The 19,822-nt window shown below is 33.7% G+C and overlaps 2 protein-coding genes across 8 annotated transcripts in view; one reads left to right on the top strand and one right to left on the bottom strand.

Annotated features, from left to right (window-relative positions):
• The window catches only part of ANGPT2 (angiopoietin 2), a 50,891-nt gene extending 42,607 nt beyond the window's left edge, over positions 1–8,284 (top strand). For both annotated transcript variants that reach the window (XM_013953237.1, XM_013953238.1), the window contains 4 exons: positions 209–310; positions 769–935; positions 6,145–6,275; positions 7,846–8,284. In XM_013953237.1, the coding sequence (XP_013808691.1) occupies positions 209–310; positions 769–935; positions 6,145–6,275; positions 7,846–8,006 (561 nt within the window). In that variant the 3' untranslated portion in view covers positions 8,007–8,284. The remainder of the gene's footprint in view (positions 1–208; positions 311–768; positions 936–6,144; positions 6,276–7,845) is intronic.
• MCPH1 (microcephalin 1) overlaps positions 1–19,822 on the bottom strand; it is a 135,849-nt gene that overhangs the window by 79,370 nt on the left and 36,657 nt on the right. For 4 of the 6 annotated variants that reach the window (XM_067294211.1, XM_067294210.1, XM_067294209.1 and 1 more), the window contains 2 exons: positions 17,701–17,863; positions 11,510–11,587 (listed from right to left, as the gene is read on the bottom strand). In XM_067294211.1, the coding sequence (XP_067150312.1) occupies positions 11,510–11,587; positions 17,701–17,863 (241 nt within the window). Of the gene's footprint in view, positions 1–8,382; positions 10,724–11,509; positions 11,588–17,700; positions 17,864–19,822 lie in introns of those variants that run through there. The other 2 variants (XM_067294213.1, XM_067294215.1) reach the window with 2 other exon arrangements.

Below are 19,822 nucleotides of genomic sequence, written 5' to 3' on the forward strand. Positions count from 1 at the left end.
ACACTGAACAATTGCATCATTGTGGACACTAAAGACTCACTTGTGTGAAAGCTATGAAAAACAGCACTTTTTTTTAGGTTAATCCACATATTCTGCTCTTGCACATGTTAATACTCGCCACTATACAGAATTATGCAAAGTACATGCTCAGTATTTTTGTTTTGAAATGATGACATGCGCTTACACCATTATGCATTTACTCTGATAGGCTTACTGTGACATGGAAACTGGTGGAGGAGGCTGGACAATTATTCAGAGACGTGAAGATGGCAGTGTGGATTTTCACCGGACGTGGAAAGAGTACAAGATGGTAAGAACAATGTTCTCTGAAGCCTTAGTATTAATTATCTGAAATCTGATATAATAAAGTAATATTAATAATGCCCTCAGATTGTAAGCAGGTTTCAAAAGGTCTTTTTTTTTCATGTTCATTTAGAAAATATGAAGAGAAACTTCAGGTTTTTTTCTGCCTCTTAATCACTATTACATGATGTGTCCACATTTTTAAGTTATTTATATTTGTGTTTCTACTGGCAACTTGCTCCAAATCTACTAAGATTGGCATTGATTCACTTTATTTCAGATTTCTGAATTTTTCTTTGCTGTAATCTACTCTGAAATACTAAAGATATATAACCTTCTCTTACACAGAGAAATTATTAGTTGACAGACTGAAAACTATGATACTTTGAAATGATCACTATATCACTTTCTAAGTCAAGGAAAAAAACAAATGAAAGTTATTTAAATATACAACTTGAATTACAGGGATTTGGTGATCCTGCTGGGGAGTACTGGCTAGGAAATGAGTTTGTTTCTCAACTGACTAATCAGAAACGTTATGTTCTTAAAATACACCTGAAAGATTGGGAAGGCAATGAGGCATATTCACTGTACGACCACTTCTATCTATCTGGTGAAGATCTAAAGTACAGGTAAGCAGAAAAACCTGATCTAAATAAAAAAAATCTGATGCTAATTATTTTAAACTGTTTAGTTGCATTACTTTATTTCATACCATTTACAAAGGTTTTTAAATTCACTCAGGAAAAAAAAAAGGCTTGCTCCAATTTTCACTTATTGCCTTTTTAGTTTTAATAATTTATTTATTTTTTAAAGACAGTACGTACATTTTACTAGTGCACACTGGGTGAATATTCTATACAAGATGCTCCAAAGACAAAGAGAAAATATACTACACAAGCTGACAGAGCAGTTGGCAGTGTACAACTTCCAGGGCAACAGGAACATTCCTGCAGTTGCAGAAAAAGGAAGTGAATAGAAAAATGACCCCATGTTCATGTTCTTCTCTGGATAGGTAGATCCACACAATTATACTCTTTACAGAGAGGGTAATAACAACAATCTATTGTGTACAATGCATTCATGTATGCATGTGATTACCCTCAAAGTTCAGTATCAGCAGAGTAGTGGGATGACTGTTTTTCCCTAGCTCTGTTAATTTTTTCCACATCATAGCTGAGCTTCTCAAAGAGAACTATTAGCCAAATTGAACTTTTAGACATGCTTTTCCTCTTCTCTGAACAGAATTTTGTATCTTGCAGCATTCTAATAAATTCAGCTAAGTAGTTATTATCCACATTTTAAAGAAAGAAGTGATCTTGTCTTTAAATAATATAGTTTAGATAATCAGATCTTTCTCTACTAAGATCAAATTGTAAGAATTCCTAACCGTTTAACTAAAACGCTGAGCCAATTTTACTTTGTAAAGTTAATTTCCACTACCATTATTTGCATAAAAACAAAATAAAAACAAGGAAAAATTTGCTGGATTAACATTGCAAATTACTTCAAGAAAACAAGAGACTATTAAATCATAAGTCCAGGAAATAAACACATTCCTAGAAGGTGGATGACTAAGGCACACAGTCCTGCAAGAAGATTTTCACTTTACAGAAGCAGCACACTGAGTACAGAGGTAATTCTACCTTCTCATTCCATTACTCACTGTCTCAGACTCTGGAAGAATAATGTTCCTATCTGTGAAAAAGAAGCTAAAAGCAAAAGTCTAGTCCCACCCTTCTACAAACTGTCATCTTTAACACTTGATTTTAATAGCCATATCACTTATGCTCCCATCATTCTAGAAAATATAGGCACAGAGCTTAATTTTTTCTTACGTTTGGTTAAAAAAAATAAAAGAGCTTATACATTTTAAACAGTATCAGCCATTACTGAAATATATGGGCAGTTCATGCTTCATTCTATTACTCCAGACTCTCTGTAAATGCAGTAGATAGTGTATGACTGCTTATATAAGAAACTAGGCAGATGCCTTCCTACTGCATGGTCTGGGAATATTTCTTTGTGAATCGTATAGATTCATGGAGCTTTGCCCGACTGGACAGAAAAGCTGCTTAAATTTAAATTAATTTCTCTGAGATCTAACAACCATTCATTGTAAAGAAGGTCAATCTGACACCTCAGAGAACTGAATTCTGTTAAGAACTACATTCTATTAAAATAACTTTAATAAAGTATAATTAAGATTTTGTACCAGTCATGGACAAAACTAGTACATTCTTCCCCTTTCAAAAGATAATAAAAAGGTAAATGGAAGACGATGCTGTTACTTCAACTCAAGTCTCATATGCAAAGCAATTCAAAACTATCAGTATCTCCCTCCCCCAAAATGCTAGATCTTAATGCCTTAGTAGCATACAGTTGTCTCAGCTCCAAAGACAATATTTTATTCATCTGGAAACAGTTAGAATCTACAGCAGAGATTTTTAAAATAATGCATTAAAATACTTATAAAGGCAACCTTTGCAAAATGGGTCATTACCCTTGTCCATCTACATTATTAAAAAATAACTACTAAAAACTAAGATGGTTGTCTGTAAATAAATACTTCCTTTCAAAATGTAACCAAATATTAAATGCATCATTGAATGTGGTGGTTTAAAGAATATATTTAACATTATAAAAGAGAAAAATTAAGAAAGTATTCAATAAAGAGCAACTTTCATTATGTTAAAAAACTAACACAATTTTTGAATGCTGGAAAGAACATGAGTTGAGTCAGAAAAACAAAATTTCATAGAATCATAGAAAAAAAACAGACTGGAATGAGCATCAGTTGAGTCCAACTTCCTGCTCAAAGTGGGGTCAGCTAAGAGATCAGATAAGGTTGCTTAGGGCAAGTCGGGTCTTGATAATCTCCAAGGATGGAGGCTGCACAGCCTGTTCCACTGCTCATCTGTCATCACGGTGAAAATGTTTTTCCTGATATCCAGTCAGCAGCTCTCGTTTCAATTTACATCTATTGCCTCTCATCCTCCTGCCATGCACCACCATAGATTTCATGCTAGTTCAAGTTAGTACACAGTGAAAATCTGAATAAGGTAAGATAACCTAGATTCTACTTCTCACATATTGACACAGTGTTAATGGTGACATGGTTGTATCACAACCTTCTGCAGCTTGGTTGCATGAATCCTATAGCAGGGAGAATTACTTTTATCTGAACAAGAGGACATCATTCTAATTCTCACCTTTTCAGGGCTTTTAAGTAATTTAAGTTTCTGCATACCCATGTTATCTACTTTCTGTCCAAATTGTTTTCACTTGTTAACTCTTTTAAATGAGGCTGTATATGAAGGAAAACTTTGTACAAGTTTCACAGGGTTCCCAACAGAAGGGACCACCAGATAATGTCTCTGATATGTCATAAGCCATTACATTTCAACCAAATATCTTTGCATTTTACAGATATGTGGAACATGGGATTCAGTAAAACATTTGTAGAAATGCATACAATCTTGAGATTAGATCAACAAAAATGTTTCTGTGATTTTCTACAATTACTATTCCTTACAATTACTATTCCATCAGTACTACTGAAATACTCCATCAATGACTGCTGGTATCTGCCAGTCAGTTCCTAACCCACTGAATACTAAAAGAACAAAAACAAACAAACAAAAATAACAACCCCCACCACCACACACACACACACCTCTTACACAGGTCTACCTGTATTAGACCTAGCTAGCTAGAATTAAAAATTTCCATAATAAAGGTAAAGAATGATATCAGAATGATATCAGATTTAGTTGATAGGACCATTTCTCAAAGTTTTTCTGTTATACTCAGGAATAGTGTGTATCATCCCATTCATTCCTTTTGAATATTTTCATGTTCAAATAGTCATAAGAGACCTTCTGGAATTTCTTCAGTTTTGCCTGATTTGGTAAAAACTGGTCAAGAAGATTTCTATCCTACTGATGCTCCCTCTTTTGGGACTCTTGATGCCACACAGATGATATTTAACAACTGCTTAAGTTACTACATTGGAAAAACTTCATTTTGTAACAATAGTATATCATCTTCCTTTTCAAAACTTGGAACAGAAGTGCTTCTGACATTTCTGCATCATTAACTATATTTGCATCTTTATTTAGGAACAGTCCAATGAAACTGTTAAGATTTCCTTTGCTTCCATTATTTTTTTAAAATTATTCTTGTCTTCAGTCATACCCTAAGAGATCAGTTTGCCTAAACACACAGATACATGTGTGTGAGAGCAGTAAATAATGTATAAGTACTACAAAGTATAATTCATAACATACAAACTAAGAAGGAAATTCATTTCTTAAATGAATTCTCCCCAAAGAGAGTATAGAAGGAAAATGAGTGACCTTCTAAGCCAAACCACCAATGGAGAAATTGTGACTGAATAGCCAGGGAAATAGCTTTTCTTCAAAAAACAGCAGTACAAGTATTGTAATCTAATGCAATATTACACAGTTCTACCAAGTTATACTTTTTAAAATCCAGTCATTTGCATAACACTCTACTTACATTAGACTTCAAGTGATATTTGAAAATCAAGCCTAGGCTCATAACACTATATTTGGAAACTTTAGTTCTATCTTCGTTAGAGATTGCCTTACAGCAATCAGTGTTTGAAAACAGTTTTGAATTTACAAGAATTCTAGTAAGTATATTCTGGAAAAACAGAATATAACTCTTTGAAAGAGATTTTTTGAAAAAATCTGTAGTGATCTAGTGTTTTGAAACCTAAATGAATGAGAATTCACTATTTTCACATAGGGACTATATAAAAAGTTTTAAGATAATCTGTTGAACTACCAAAGACACTCGAAAATTAAAACTATATAGCATTTAAGGTAACACATAGCAGTACAATGATACATATCCTACAGTAAAAATCCTCAAACTAACAACCTTTATAGTAAGCAGAGAATTACATGCAAGATCAAGACAGATCTGGGGACAAGTTACTTCTCAAAAAGTCAATTCTCTTCCTTAAACAAACAGGATAGCTCTGAGACAGATAAGCTGCTTGACACAGAAATGCAACTGGCAAAGAGTTACTGAGGGCCCAGGGGGTTCAAGGCCTCCCAATTCGACACGTGGACTCTCAGTTGCATACCACAGCAGCAGCTGTGTAATTGCCTCCCCAGTTCAGTGCCCCCGTATCTCTCCCCATTGAGACTGCATTTGCACCTGGATGAGCAGATCCAAACAGTTGCAGCCTCCCTGAAAGTTTAACTTCCCAGGGAGAGTGAAATACACTAATAAAATACTTGAGATAATCTAACATTTTTATATCTATGAAAGATGTGAAAAGGAAGAGTAATTTGGAAAATGGAAAAGGAATATTGAGAAAATCCTAAAATATCAGTTACAATTGGTAGACCAGGTAATCTTCTTATCCATCATAGTTGCAAAGTTGTAATGATTCATTGCCACATTGAGCTAATAGCAAAATAGGAACTAAAGAAAAAGAAAGGAAAAACTCAATTAAAAAAGTTATCTGCACACAATGCATTTACAGTATTAAGAAATGCATGGTGTGCATGAAAAATTATGAGTTACCTACCTGCTCTCAGTTTGTTCTAATAGGACCTGAAAAAACCAATCATCTCTACACAAGTAAAGGTTAAATTCTCTATTCATTATAATAGTGCAGTGACTATTTCTGCTCATATCAAAATATTAAGCTCCAAAACAACAGTTTACAACAGTACACTGGCCAGAAGAGAACTCAACTATTTGAACAGGATATTTATTGCAGAAATATTTCATCATTATTTTGTAGATCAACTATCATTAACTTCCACCTAATATTTGTTTTTCTATTCCTCACTTCTACAGGATCCATCTTAAAGGACTTACTGGGACAGCAGGAAAAATAAGTAGTATAAGCCAACCAGGAAATGATTTTAGCACAAAGGATGCAGACAATGACAAATGTATTTGCAAATGTTCACAAATGCTAACAGGAGGTAGGAATGATTTTCAGTTTCTCAGTCTTCCTATTTTTATTGGCACTGAAATTGTCTGAGGTAAACAGTGGTAATTTTGATTTATTAAATTTTAACTATTGAAGAAGTCCAAAACTCAGATAGAAGGACTAGCATGGTGACCTCAAATGACATATTTTACTGTTTGACAAAGGTCAGTTAAAATGAAACAAGAGAAGTTAAAACTACATGTGCCGGGGGGGCGGGGTGGGGGCACAAGGTGGAGGGTGTCAAATCCAGTCTCTCAAGTTGTGGTACTAGAAAGTCTGTAATTGTGGAACTAGCATGAGCGACAGCAGATTACTCTTCAAAGGAATGAGATAACAGTCCCAGACATCACAACACCTAAAAAGTCTGAAAACTTGCCCTAGGAACTCAGCTGGTCAGTGAAATGGTTCCTGATTCTTTAAGCACAAAAACGTTCACTAAGTATCAAAAGGCAAAGAAAACACTATATTGGCTCTTGAAGAAAAAGAAACAAAAAAACAGAAAGTCCTCACCTGCCGTATACTTTACAGGTCCCAGAAGGGTCCAAGTATTTAATTACATATTTCAATAAGAGTATTAAACAACAATGCATACATTTAAGATACACCATTATATATAAAGTATCTACATTTTTCTAATGATGGTTCACTTGTTATTGGAGTTTTAGGTGATTTTTTCTTAATCTTGAACCAGACAACTCTTTCTAGAATTCCAGAAGTCCAAAATTCCACACTCTGTGATATAAACACTGCTTTGAAAATTTGATTTTTCTTCCTGTTATCTCTTAAGCAAAGATTTGATTCCCTATACCACTAGTTGCAAGACAAAAGGCAGTTTCAGTTTATCCAAAAGGATGATTGGATTACTGCCCTATAAAACAGGACACATTATCGCCATCATAATAGAAGTATAAAAATATTATCTTATTAATAAAAATAAATTTTCTTTACAACCCACCAACAGGTCAGGACCACAAAGATACAAAATAGATGTGGCCTTTTTTCTCCTTTTCCTTCTTACCAAGTTCAGCTGTTTCAGCACGGAGGTTTTGAATTGATCTGCATACAGAACTGAAACAGATAACTGAATTAATCCTCTAAAAAAAAAAAAAATACAAAATGTAGAGTTTAAATGTGTGAAGGACACAAGTTTATCAAAAAGCAGATGAAAAATAAAGAAGATCTAATATCATTAAAGTTCAGGTCAAGTTCTGTCCTCAGATTGTCAACATAAACCTTTGATACTGATGATGAATTAACCTTGCTTAACAACTTCCCTTTCAACTTTAAACTCCTATGGCTAGCTTTGTATTACATAAGCTTCAAGAATATGCAGTTAATAAATAAATATATTTCCTTATTGAGTTTGAGGCAAATATTTTATATTGATGCTTCCAAACCATAAGTATGAAAAATAGTTTTTAGATTTCTTTCTCATTCTGGACAAAGCATTAACACCTTCTCATATATAAATATGTTTTGTGTATGTATACACATACACAGAGTTTTGAAAACTACCTGTGCTGATATTTTCATTTGCTGATATATTTTTTTTGGTCTTGCAGGATGGTGGTTTGATGCATGTGGTCCTTCTAACCTCAATGGAATGTATTATCCATTACGACAGAACAACAACAAGTTTAATGGTATCAAGTGGTACTACTGGAAAGGGTCAGGATACTCTCTCAAAGCCACAACTATGATGATTCGACCAGCAGATTTCTAAATGCTTTTGCATTCTTACATGAATTATGTATTGTGTAGTCTTCAAGGACTTCATTTGCTGAGCACATAAGCACACATCTGCAACTTGTTTCATTTTCAAGCCCAGAAAACATGCACTAGTGTTCTGAAGGGATCAGTTCATTCCAATTCTTGAATTGCAATAGCCTCAATCAGCTAAAGCTCATATTATTCACGTCTAAAGCACGAACGTGATATAACAGTGAATTGGTCAAAAGACTGAATAAAAAGAACATCCAAGAAACTGTCAGACAACTTAAAGGACTCTGTTTTATTGATCATTTATGTATGTGTTAGTAAATAACTGGAACTGTGAAAAATATCTAAAATAGTTTTAGAAATATGCCTTTTACTTCATCACTGAACTTTAAACATTAATATAAAACACTTAACTAGATCTAGATCTATTTATCTATCCATGTCATGTTTGCTGTTTATGTACATAAAAAATATACTGTCCTGTAATTAGCTCTATACCATAGTTAAAGAATACATTCTTTCCTCCTATAGTCCCCTAAACTTCTTACACTTATTCAGGGATTTTTTTCCAATAGCCTGTATTACTTAACAAGGGACAAACAGCATTTAAGTACTTTGCATTCATTCTTGGGAAATACCATGCTAAAAAAACAAAACAAAACAAAAAAACCCACCATTTCTTTCAGTTTGAACTTATTACAGTCACTATCTTTAAGCTACAAAAATCCCTGCAAATTATAGTATGTTTCCTTATATTTTTATGAAGATTGCACTTTTCTTTCCTTGTCATATAACTGTAAAATAATTGACAAGTTTTATATAAAACTGAGACAACGGCATAAACACCAGATGTCCAGTTGTCTATGACAATCAATTATCACCTGGTGCTGTAGTCCATTTATACCTTTTGTAAAAGTAAGTTATCTAAAAGATATATATATATATATATATATGCATGTTCTTTGATGCAATTCAATTCATGCTCATGAATTAAGATAAAAATTGCTACATATGAAAAAGTAGAAGAAAATTGAAAGTAACCTAAGGTCTTATGCTCCCCTCACCCCCGGTGAGGTTAGCACTTCTTCCTGGAAATTCTCTGTGAAGTAGGTAGGCCCTCAATGTATGATACAACATGAATAAATGACACCACTGGGTGATTTTTGCATTTTTTATTGTATGGTTTAAAAATGCGCATTGTACACTGCAGTTCAGATTCAGAAGATATTCTTTATAAAGCACACAAAATAATTTTGTAGAGATTTCTCCCCAAATTAAATTCAGGTTTTAATTCTCATGCTTCATCTTAGCCTTGAAGTAATAATTTTGGAAATTTTATTTTCAACAAATGACTGAATTAGTTGCAAGACAAGAACATATCTCATACCAAAGAACAAAACAAAAACAACTCGGACACAAAGTTTCTGGCAGCTTACTTACCAAAAGGTATTATATCTTAAAAGCATTAAATGATTTTGAAAAAGGTGGAAAACACTCTTCATTTCATATTGATAGTCATTAAAGTTGCTGTCAAAGACTACCCCACCATTTGCAACAACACCATTCTGCTTCACTGAAGATGTGTAACGTCAGCATTACCAAAGGGTGGCAAAGAAAAAAATACTTCTAATATTACTTTATGATATGACTTTAAATAAACATAATAAATGTAAATTAACAGTCATCCTCTGAAGAACTGTATAAAATAATCTCAATATATTTAAAATGACCATTTAATAACATTGTCCCCTAGTCTCTGAACAACTTGATCTAATTAGGCCTGCTTTGAGCAGGAGGTCGAACTAGATGACCTCCAGAGGTCCCTTCCAATCTAATTATTCTGTTTCTATAACATTTAATAGAAATACTTAGACTAGATCACTTTATTTCCTGTTTTTTTCCTGCATTTACTCAGAGAACTACAGAAAATATTTTACATTCATTCATGCTCAAATAATAATCATAACTTTAAAAATAAGATATCTGTTAGAGTAAGAAGAGAATGACTCAAGAGGGAATGACTGGAAAGGTGATGGAATTATCACTTGGACATTGACTTTGTCCCTTTGACAAAAGAAGCACACTGCAAACAGAAGTGATGCAAGCTCTCAGCACAACCAAAACTTCCCTCAATTTTATCTTCTCACCATCTCTCAAGCCCCCCCTTCTTCTGCTGTAAGGATAAATGTTGTAAACAGAATCTAAAAAACAACACCAGCAGCAATCACTTCCAAAGAATGGTATGTAAAATGAAGTAGTTACCGATAACATACTTAGTTATTAGACAAGGCAGTCTGAGAAGAAACAGAAAACTCAAACAAGAAGAAACAGAAAACAAAAAACTGCCTAATCTGAAGTATTGTGGGTTTTTTTCCCTTTTTCTGCTCCTTATTTATTGTCCACATTAAGCTTCGCCATTCTTCAAGTATTGGCTATGCAAAAAAATATCCACTCCCGCCTTTTAGAAAAAATACTACATTATAGTGGATGATTAATTTCTTTGGGCTCATTTCAGAATAACTTACATTTTCCCTATGCTTTGAGAACATACAGCTTATAATCAAGGAATAAAGTCTTCATCTTGAGCACATAAATTTACATAAATTGTAGATTTAGAAGGAATGTTAAAAATAACAAGTTCTTAAAAGTTAATAAAATTATAGTAAAAAGGAAGTTCAATCCCCCCCTTAAATGTTCTTTCTTCAAAGCATCTGTGAAACTCTGAGAAACAAATAGCAGATAAAAATATACTTATGCAGCTGCTACAGTGCAAGAAAAATTGTAAAGTCTTTTTGACAAAACTATCAGAGTTATTGACCACTAATCTGGTAAAATTCTACTTGTTCCAAGTTCAAATTAAAATTTTTGTTTAGTCAATTACAACACATGGAGTGAAGATACACTTGGATATAACCCAGATCTATAAGTAGTTAACAAAAACAACTTCCCTCCTCCCACTTCAAAAGCAGACAACCATGCCCCCACATATACACTTCTAGACTAGCTTGCTATTCATTACTTGAGAATGAGAATTCAACATGGAAAAAATGTTCCATTTTACTCACTTCACATTTTTAGAAGCCCACAGTGATTTTACATTCCCAAAGTCATTTAAGGGAAAAAAACAACAACATAAGCAGTAACTGGACTGAAAATATTGAGTCCATAAACTGACACACCTTCCCATTATGTGATAACATGCCTCTCCAATTTATACACAAGTAGAGATAGAAATAAAATATTCCATAAGTAAATTAAAGGACATTTATACTTAAATTAAAAAAAAAAGTTATTCAGATGTTAATCAGTGAATCAATCTGTTGCCCTTTCCATATATACCAAAGGTTTTGCACACACTTTGAAATAGTGGATAAAGGAGAAAATAATATATTCTTTAATTGAATATTTTTTCTAGTAAGCATTCTTATTCACAACCTATTTACAGGGCCAATCATTTTTCAGAGAAACAAAAGAATGTTCACAAACATAAAGGGCAATTTAACTTACAGGAGCAGCAGGAAAGTTGGACGATAGCTCATATGGTTCCTCTGAGATCCAATGGCCCAATTCCAAAGACCACAGAACCTAAAATAAATTAAGTGGTAAGTATAACTCTCATGACTTCTAAAATAATAAACCTTCTGAATGTGTAATAAGAATTAACAGTGAAGTTAAAACAGTTGTTTTGCATATTTCATTTACCAAAACCAAATGATTTCCCAAACCCTCCCCAAAAAAATCAATTAGAAAGTTACAAATTTTACAATAGAAACACAACATTAAAAATACCGAAGTCATATTTGCTCATGATGTTATACTAATTGTCAAAAGTCGTGGAAGACTGAATATTAGAAAAGTCAACTTCTAATGCAGCTCAGAACACTGTTGGCCTTCTTTGCCATGAGGGTTCATTACTGGTGATCAACTTGTGGTCCACCAGGACCCCCAGGTCCTTCTCTGCAAAGCTGCTTTCCAGTAGGTCAGTTCCCAGCCTGTATTGGTGCATGGGGTTATTCCTCCCTAGGGGCAGGACTTAGCACTTCCCTTTGCAGAATTTCAGGAAGTTTCCCTCTGCCAATCTCTCCAGCCTGTTGAGGTCCCTCTGAATGGCAGCACAGCCCTCTGGTCTATCGGCCACTTCTCCCAGTTTTGCATTATCTGCAAACTTGCTGAGGGTGCATTCTGTCCCATCATCCAGGTCACTGATAAAGTTGTTAAACAGTATCAACCCCTGGGCTACTCCACTAGCAACTGGGATTATGCAAGTATTGTATATAACCCACATTACATATGTGAGCCAGCCTGTAAAGAAAAGCAGCTCCAACTCATTCTCTCCTGTAACCTCTCCTGTCAACTGTACATACTCTACATATTCTCTATATAGAACATATTCTAAGATTACAAAAAAAGGTTGCTAGAAATGCAGAGCATTGACTGTCTGGAAAATACATGATCATTAGTGTTCAACTTAGCTCTGAAACTCTGGATGGTCATGATCCTTGGAGAGCAGCAGCCCTAACACTCAGATTTTTCTGACTCCCATCAGGGCCATCACAAGATAAGTAACAACAACAACAGGAAAAAAAAAAAAAAAGTACTTTAATTGTTCAATGACATTTTTCCCTCCATAGGGACTACTCATATTTACAAATTGAAAATTGAGGCTATATGAAGACATTCCCTCTGCCTGTCACAGAAATGGTTCTCTATCATATCAATATATGATGAACAAATGAATATAGTAGTTGAACTACTATCTCATTTGTAGGGATCTTAACTCATTTTATCTACTACTTGAAATGGTTATATTCTCAGTTACTGAAATACAGTGTTTTTCTAAGACTTTCTAAAAATATTCCATCCAGGATTTTTCCTGGGTTGGTCTTTTAAATTCTTCTTGAAAGCAATTTATCATTATAAATTGCAGCTGGTAAACTATAATATTAAAAAGAATTTTATGAAGAGCGCTCAGACATAATGCCTCAGGGAGTAGAAAACACTGTCTTTATGGGAAATGGAAAAAAGATTTAACTTCCTATCATGGGGCTGTCCTTGAGCCTACAAATTTTCCTACTAATTTCTAGATAGTTTAAGTTCTGAAACACAGATACATTCTAATGGAAGAGGAGTTGATTTTCCCCTCATTGGCTTCATCAGCATCAGCTGAGCAATAAAGTGTCCAAAACAGGTAATAAAAGACTGAAATTCTTTGCACACACTGTTCACTGTCACACAATTCAGCAACTTTCCCCTTTTAGAGATATTTGAGCTCCCCGACATCTTTTCTGTAGCTCCCACCCATTTGGCAATCCCTAAATATGATTCAAATAACTGTTCTTACATGCTAATGAGAGAGCACGATTCATGTACTCAAAACCAAAAACAAGCCCCCAGTACCCCGCTGTTTAAGCAATAAGTAGTTAAGCAATAAGTGCAGAGGAAGATACCCCCAAAAATGGGATATATGGAATTAGAAGGTAAATCCCTGTGTTTTGCATAATTCTTTCTCTGGCAATCACATTTTGCCTAAATAGTTCTCTAGCCATTTCAAACAGATCATGTCTGTTCCTTACTGTTAGCCTAGCCATGCACTATTAAACTAAGTCATTATTCACCTTAGAACAAGCTGAACTTCATCGGTGCATGAAATTATTTCCATGCTTGATTTACAAATAACTGAAATATTCTGTAAATTTTTTGATTCTTTTGGAAGAAGATGCCATATAAATCTATTTATTATGTACCATTTAAATTCTAAAATTTTTGCCCCATAAAATTTGGAAAGCAGTATTATAAAATGTTCCCCTTGGACAAAAATTAGCATAATAGATATTAAGCATGATATATTTATCCTTTACAACTGTACAGACTACTTAAGGAAACAAGATTCTAGACTTAACAGACTGATTATAGTTCAGTACTTTAAATCTCATTTTCCTAAATACAGTTAGACCATCTTATAACAACTTTTTACAAGGAGCTCTTTTGCCCAAATTCTGTTGCTACAAGAAGCAAATTGCAAACTGAATTTTTAAAGCACTCTCATAATTATCAGGAATAAGTTCTATAGTCTTTGGTCAAAAGTAGCTCATGCTTGATGACTTTCAGGGAAAACAACACCCTCTTACATAGACTGCTGCAAAAGTTGGTGCTTTGTGTGACCAAGGAAGTGGTGATTTACTTGTGTGGGGAGGGAAGGTGCTCAGTTTTGCAGACTATTGGAAGTAAACAGCTATTTTTTGCTGTTAATGAAAAGCAGTACATCTTCAAACTTATTGTTGAGCTTTACTATTACAAAAATCCAGAGAATAGAATGTTTACTTTTAGAAAATACACAACTGAATGTTTGAAAACATTCAGCTGTACAAAAAGAGAAACTATTTCTGTAGTCATTATAAGCATACCAAATCTAAAAGTAAGAGTTAAGGACATTAATAAATATGACCTTTAAAAAAAAAGCATTTGAAACATATAATGCATTGTTGTATGTAGCTAAGGCAAATATAGTAAGTAACTTCTTAAAAACATTCAGTTAAGACTGCAATTTAAGATTTTAACATACAAATTTTAAGGTGGTATTTATTTATATTTTTTACAATTAAATAAGAATATTGAGGTCTTACAACTTTATACAGTTATTGCAAATAAAAGAGAAACTTGTTAATCCAAGCCATTTCTCTTTTAATCACACAGTGAAAATTAACTTTCACAGAACCAAGAAAATTGTAGCTTTTAACGCAATTCTCTCTTAGAGGCATGCTTCATGAAAATTGTTTCTTCATAAATAAATCTTGAGTAGGAACAGATGTACCATGCTCTATAATACATACCTCATGTCCGTATAGTAACCAAAATGATGTCTGTGCTACCAAGAGTAACTGGCAAACAACCCAAGTAGATTAAAACATAAACCCAAAGGATTAGTTATGTTTAAGTAATCTCATTTCATTTTACAGGCCAATTTTGCAGTAATAACCTCTATCAATCCTTGAAGTATTTACAGAATCTTGTTTAGAAATGAATTTTGTTTATCTGAACACAAGATGGATTAATGCCTGTCTATCATGGTTCTGGAATTGAGTACAGAGGCACTGTATCTACTTTCTTAGATTAAAAGGAAATTAGATACAGAGATCATGAACAGGTCCTGCAGTAAATAATTAAGTCATCACTCACTAAAATATTCAAAGTTTTCATGAACACAGAAGAGTTTGCTTCTGACTTCAGAAGAGAATTTTTTAAACTGTATTTTCATAGCAACACTAAAAAAAGGTTCAAAATCACGTAAGACCAAAACAAGGCACAATTTGCAATATTCTTGAGTGAACTACTTTTTCTTGTTAAGCCACTAATATCCTTTTATTCAATAGTTCTTTAGAATGTGGAAAAGGAATAAAGAAAAGCAATAATACTTCAGAATACATGAAGTATTTATATTGAGAAGAGTTATTTAGAAGTTTTCAAGCTTGCACAGTTACAAGAGAAGACTTAAGTGAAAATAATGATAAAGCAGCACAGTATGGACTGAGCATGGATGCTGGACATAGGAATATTGGAAGTTAGGAGAATAAAGCAGATAACATTAAGATATTAAGCATATATTAGCTGCTCCTAAAATTGAGTCTTGCTGGTCTGCTGATACTGCAGCCTAAATTCCCTCCCCACACTAAAAGTCAAAAGGCAATGGCAAATAAAGAACATTTCAGCTTCTTAAAGTGTTCGAAAAGATCTTCCACAAGACAATTATCATTGCACAAAATTAATGTGCTTTATTTAAAAAGTACTAATAATATCAAACAGACCAATTGATTATTTTAAGTATCCAATTTGAAATATTTTACCAATTAGAGTACTTATGGTAGGATTAACTACAGTATAGAAAGGTATTTAAAGGATTTGATATTTTAGCATTAATAGAAGGACTTCTCCTGACTTACTTTCTACAGAATTCCTTACGGTTATAAGTAAGGCTTCTTCTCTGATTAAAGTATTCAATCACATAATATAGGTAAAAAGATGGCAAAATTATGCCAATTAAAAATAAGACAAGAATGCTCTTATGTAATAAAACGCATGTATTAACCAGATTCTTAACCAGATTATGAAATCGTCTTTTTAAAAAAAAGTTCAAAGTGATGTTTTCTAAAAAGCCTCAGTGAAATAATGACTTTAATTACTAGTGGGATTAGACATTTGTAATGGACTTCTACCCAGCCTCAGTAATGATTCAAGCACAGCTCTATAAAAATGAAAAATAGCAGTATTCACACAGTTATATAGTGAATAGTTATGAATAGATGAAAAAAATTGTCATTTAGAGAACTAAATTATCAAGTTTTTCTCTAGATTCTTCTCATGCAGCTCTCCTAGAAACTTCAGAACTTTGTCTAGACATCAGCTCAGTAAAAATGAGGGAAGACAACTTCAGGATTTGATTCAATAATACTTACAGGAACAAGTTAATCTTTGGAACAGTTCTAGTTAATTTATTGGTATTATATGAGAGATCGAGCTGACCCTGTGATGAGTTCAATGGTATCCCACAGGAATTAGTCCAAAGCAGAAGAGAATTTGGCTTTGCTACCAGTCAATACTGGTCTAGCAAAGAGCACATTGATGGTTTCGCCATAGATTGGTTCATAAAAATGACAAGTCATGGCAGTGCATAGAACAAACAATGAAATTCCAGAACACCAATTGTCAGAATACTGATTATCCAAATACTGCCCTGTGTACAAAGATAGGAAAATCCCAAAGGATACGATAACAGCTTCTTCAGATAACTACATATATATCATATAGGGCCAACTTTTTCACACTCATTCAGACATTTTGTAAACAAAAAGGCAACAATATTTATTTTGTTTTCAGCCCAATAACTAAATTTTAAAGTATTTATGAGAAAAATGAAAGAAATAAGTTATTCTACAACCCTTTTCCATATAAGATGGAATTTTTATGAAAATAGCTGTTCAACAGCTATGTTTTACAACTTTGGGAATGTGAAGAAAGCAGAGAAACTGCAGTCTGTAAGGTCAGAGTGAATGGTTGGCAATTGACCTGTATAATCACAGTGAGTAATTCACTATGATCTTGTCTTTACAGGAACAGTCTGGTAACTTTATGTGGTAGTCTGCAAGAAATTTTGAGGATATGTAGTGATTATTTTATCCAGACATTTGGTGAAAAAAAAAGTTTTACCACTGCTCAGCAAAATATCCAATAATTCCCCTACATTTTTACCAATGTGGAACAAAACTATGTTTCAGAACAGAAGTATATTTAATAAATGTAAAAAAAGTCAACCTAAGATGTTATTCCTATTCAGAATCTGTATCTTGGCTAATGTTGAGCAGAAATGGTTTGTCTCGGCATTAATCTGTCCAGAAATAATGCATGTGACATGATTTTGTCTCCATCTGCAACAGATGTTGAGACTTTAGGCATTTCCAAATTGCACACTGAAGTGCAATATAAGAATAGGTTGGTTAGATTAAGTAGTAAAAGACAGTCAGTCATGGTAACACAGAGCTTCACAGAGAAATTTCCTCTAGCTGAGCTATCTACCTAGGTAAGCCCAAGTACCTGAACACTGCACCACTGTACACAGTATGGACACACACATGGTTATATAGTTGATATTTCAGCTACAAAAAAATGAACTTTATTTTGTAGTAAAATTGAAGTATTTTTCTTACCCATTCATAAGAAACAATCCAACATCCACGAGCAATTCCCAGCATAATATTCAGTGTGCGACGAGGACTCCCTGCAACTACATGACTTGTTGTTTCGCATACATCATCTGAGAACAAAAAGTCTCCAAGTTTATTCACTACCTGAATTATGGTATTTTGTTTTCTAAAAAGAAAAGGGAAAAGCATACAATATTGAATGAACACACAATTGTGTGAATACACAAGTATATACACACACAACACTAAGATTAACTCAAACTTTCTTGCAATGTTTCTACCTCTCTTCCTTACTCACTTACCCCTTATCTTTTTCCCCCCTGCAGCCTTTACCCATTTCCTAGCCCTAAATTCATTAGTCTTAACCCAAAACCTGAACAGAATCTGTCTGTCATCATAGTTGTATCTACTTGTATATCAAAGTTCTTTTGCCCTCTGCATCTATCTTGCCTGCTTAAATAGAAGCTTTTTGAATTAGAAATTATCATATTGTGTACAATGTCTAGTACAACAGACCCTCATTCACAGTTGTTTCTAGAGTACTATCATCAAAAGTATTGCTATGAAACAACCATTTAGGCAAAGCTTTTCTGAGCGTATCATTAGGAAGTATCAAATTTTCAGCATCTGCATATAAATTTAAAGACATCTTAAAGTTTTGGCTTACTACCTATACATCTAAGCCAGTATTTCAGTGAAATTCACTTATCCTTAAAAAAATAAAAAATTACCACCATATAAAAAACAGAATGGTCACCTCTGTCTAGAATTCTAAGTTGTCTTCTCTACATATCTATACTGAAGCATATAAATATATCATCACAAAAACAGGTATCCCTAGAGAATAGCTGCTGCATGAGAAGAATTTATTGCTAAAGATCTGTGAATGAAAGCCTGATTCCCTTGGATTCTCTGTTCCCCACCTGACTTCTTGGAAGTGTCTATGGCATTCTACACAAGAACAAGTAATTAAGCACAACCTTGAACGAAGTCACATGTAACACAGTGGTGACCCTCTCAGGTAAAACAGCAAGTTAAGTCACTGACATAACATGAGCACGCTTTGAACATCTCATGAAGCCTCTGGGATAATTTCATTCTTTCTATGTTTCTCTCTACTGAAAGTAACTCAGTTAAAAAAGCTCCCAAAATACACTAGCTAAAGTAAACACTACACAGGGAATCCAGCAATTTAAAAAAGTTTCAAACAAAAAATTAATAGTAAAACCAAACAGCTTCACACAAATTAACTTCACACTGAAGTCAAAAGGTGATATTTTATGTGGAGACGCTTAATAACCAAACCACTAAATTGACTGCCTAACTTCAGACACTAGTTAGTGTGAATTCTGGCCTTGGCTATACAGCATTGAACATTACTAGAATTTATATTATTCCCTTTTCACTTGATGTGTTTTAACTTGACAGATCCTATGAGTGAAGTTTTTTTGCCAGAGTGAAACCCATAGAGAAGCTGACCCTGCCTAGACCTGCTCAGGTGACGCATTTTTCATGCACTGCCTAAAGCTTTTCTTAGCTCTTTTTTGTCTATAAAAAATTCCTTAGAATAAAAGGTCCTGTTGTACAACTAAGAGCTAAATGTAACATACCTTACAAATTACAGTGAAAACTCACGAGTTCACAGTTGAGTCAGCTGCAAAAACTGCTGCATGCAAAATTTACAGCAAAATTTCACTGAACTTGTGATTCAGTGAAAAGGCAGTTACTATTGTGAATCAGTGAGCAGCAATTAATATAATCTCAAAGCACTACGCCATTAAACCACTGAACTAATGTATCTTGCAACTTAAATTATAATGAACCACTTTTATAATTGTAGCTACTTGGTAGTAGCTTTTGGCTACTTTTGGCCCATTTGAACATAACTGGTTTTTGTCTGTTGGCTTGTATTTTGGAGGAATGTTTTCAGTTCTTTAATTCTTTCAGAAGCACTTCCTTTCCCTTCACCCACTTACATGTTGATGAATGCCTACAACTCTGGACAGCCAAAAGCACAATCTTGATGAAAAAGTTCTGAAGAACAGTAATTGTTATCACCAGACTTTTAAATTATTTAATAAAATAGCAACTGTTTATTAAGAAATGTCAACAGATATCAAACATT

This window comes from Apteryx mantelli, chromosome 3, assembly GCF_036417845.1.
Source record: "Apteryx mantelli isolate bAptMan1 chromosome 3, bAptMan1.hap1, whole genome shotgun sequence".
Lineage (NCBI taxonomy): Eukaryota > Metazoa > Chordata > Aves > Apterygiformes > Apterygidae > Apteryx > Apteryx mantelli.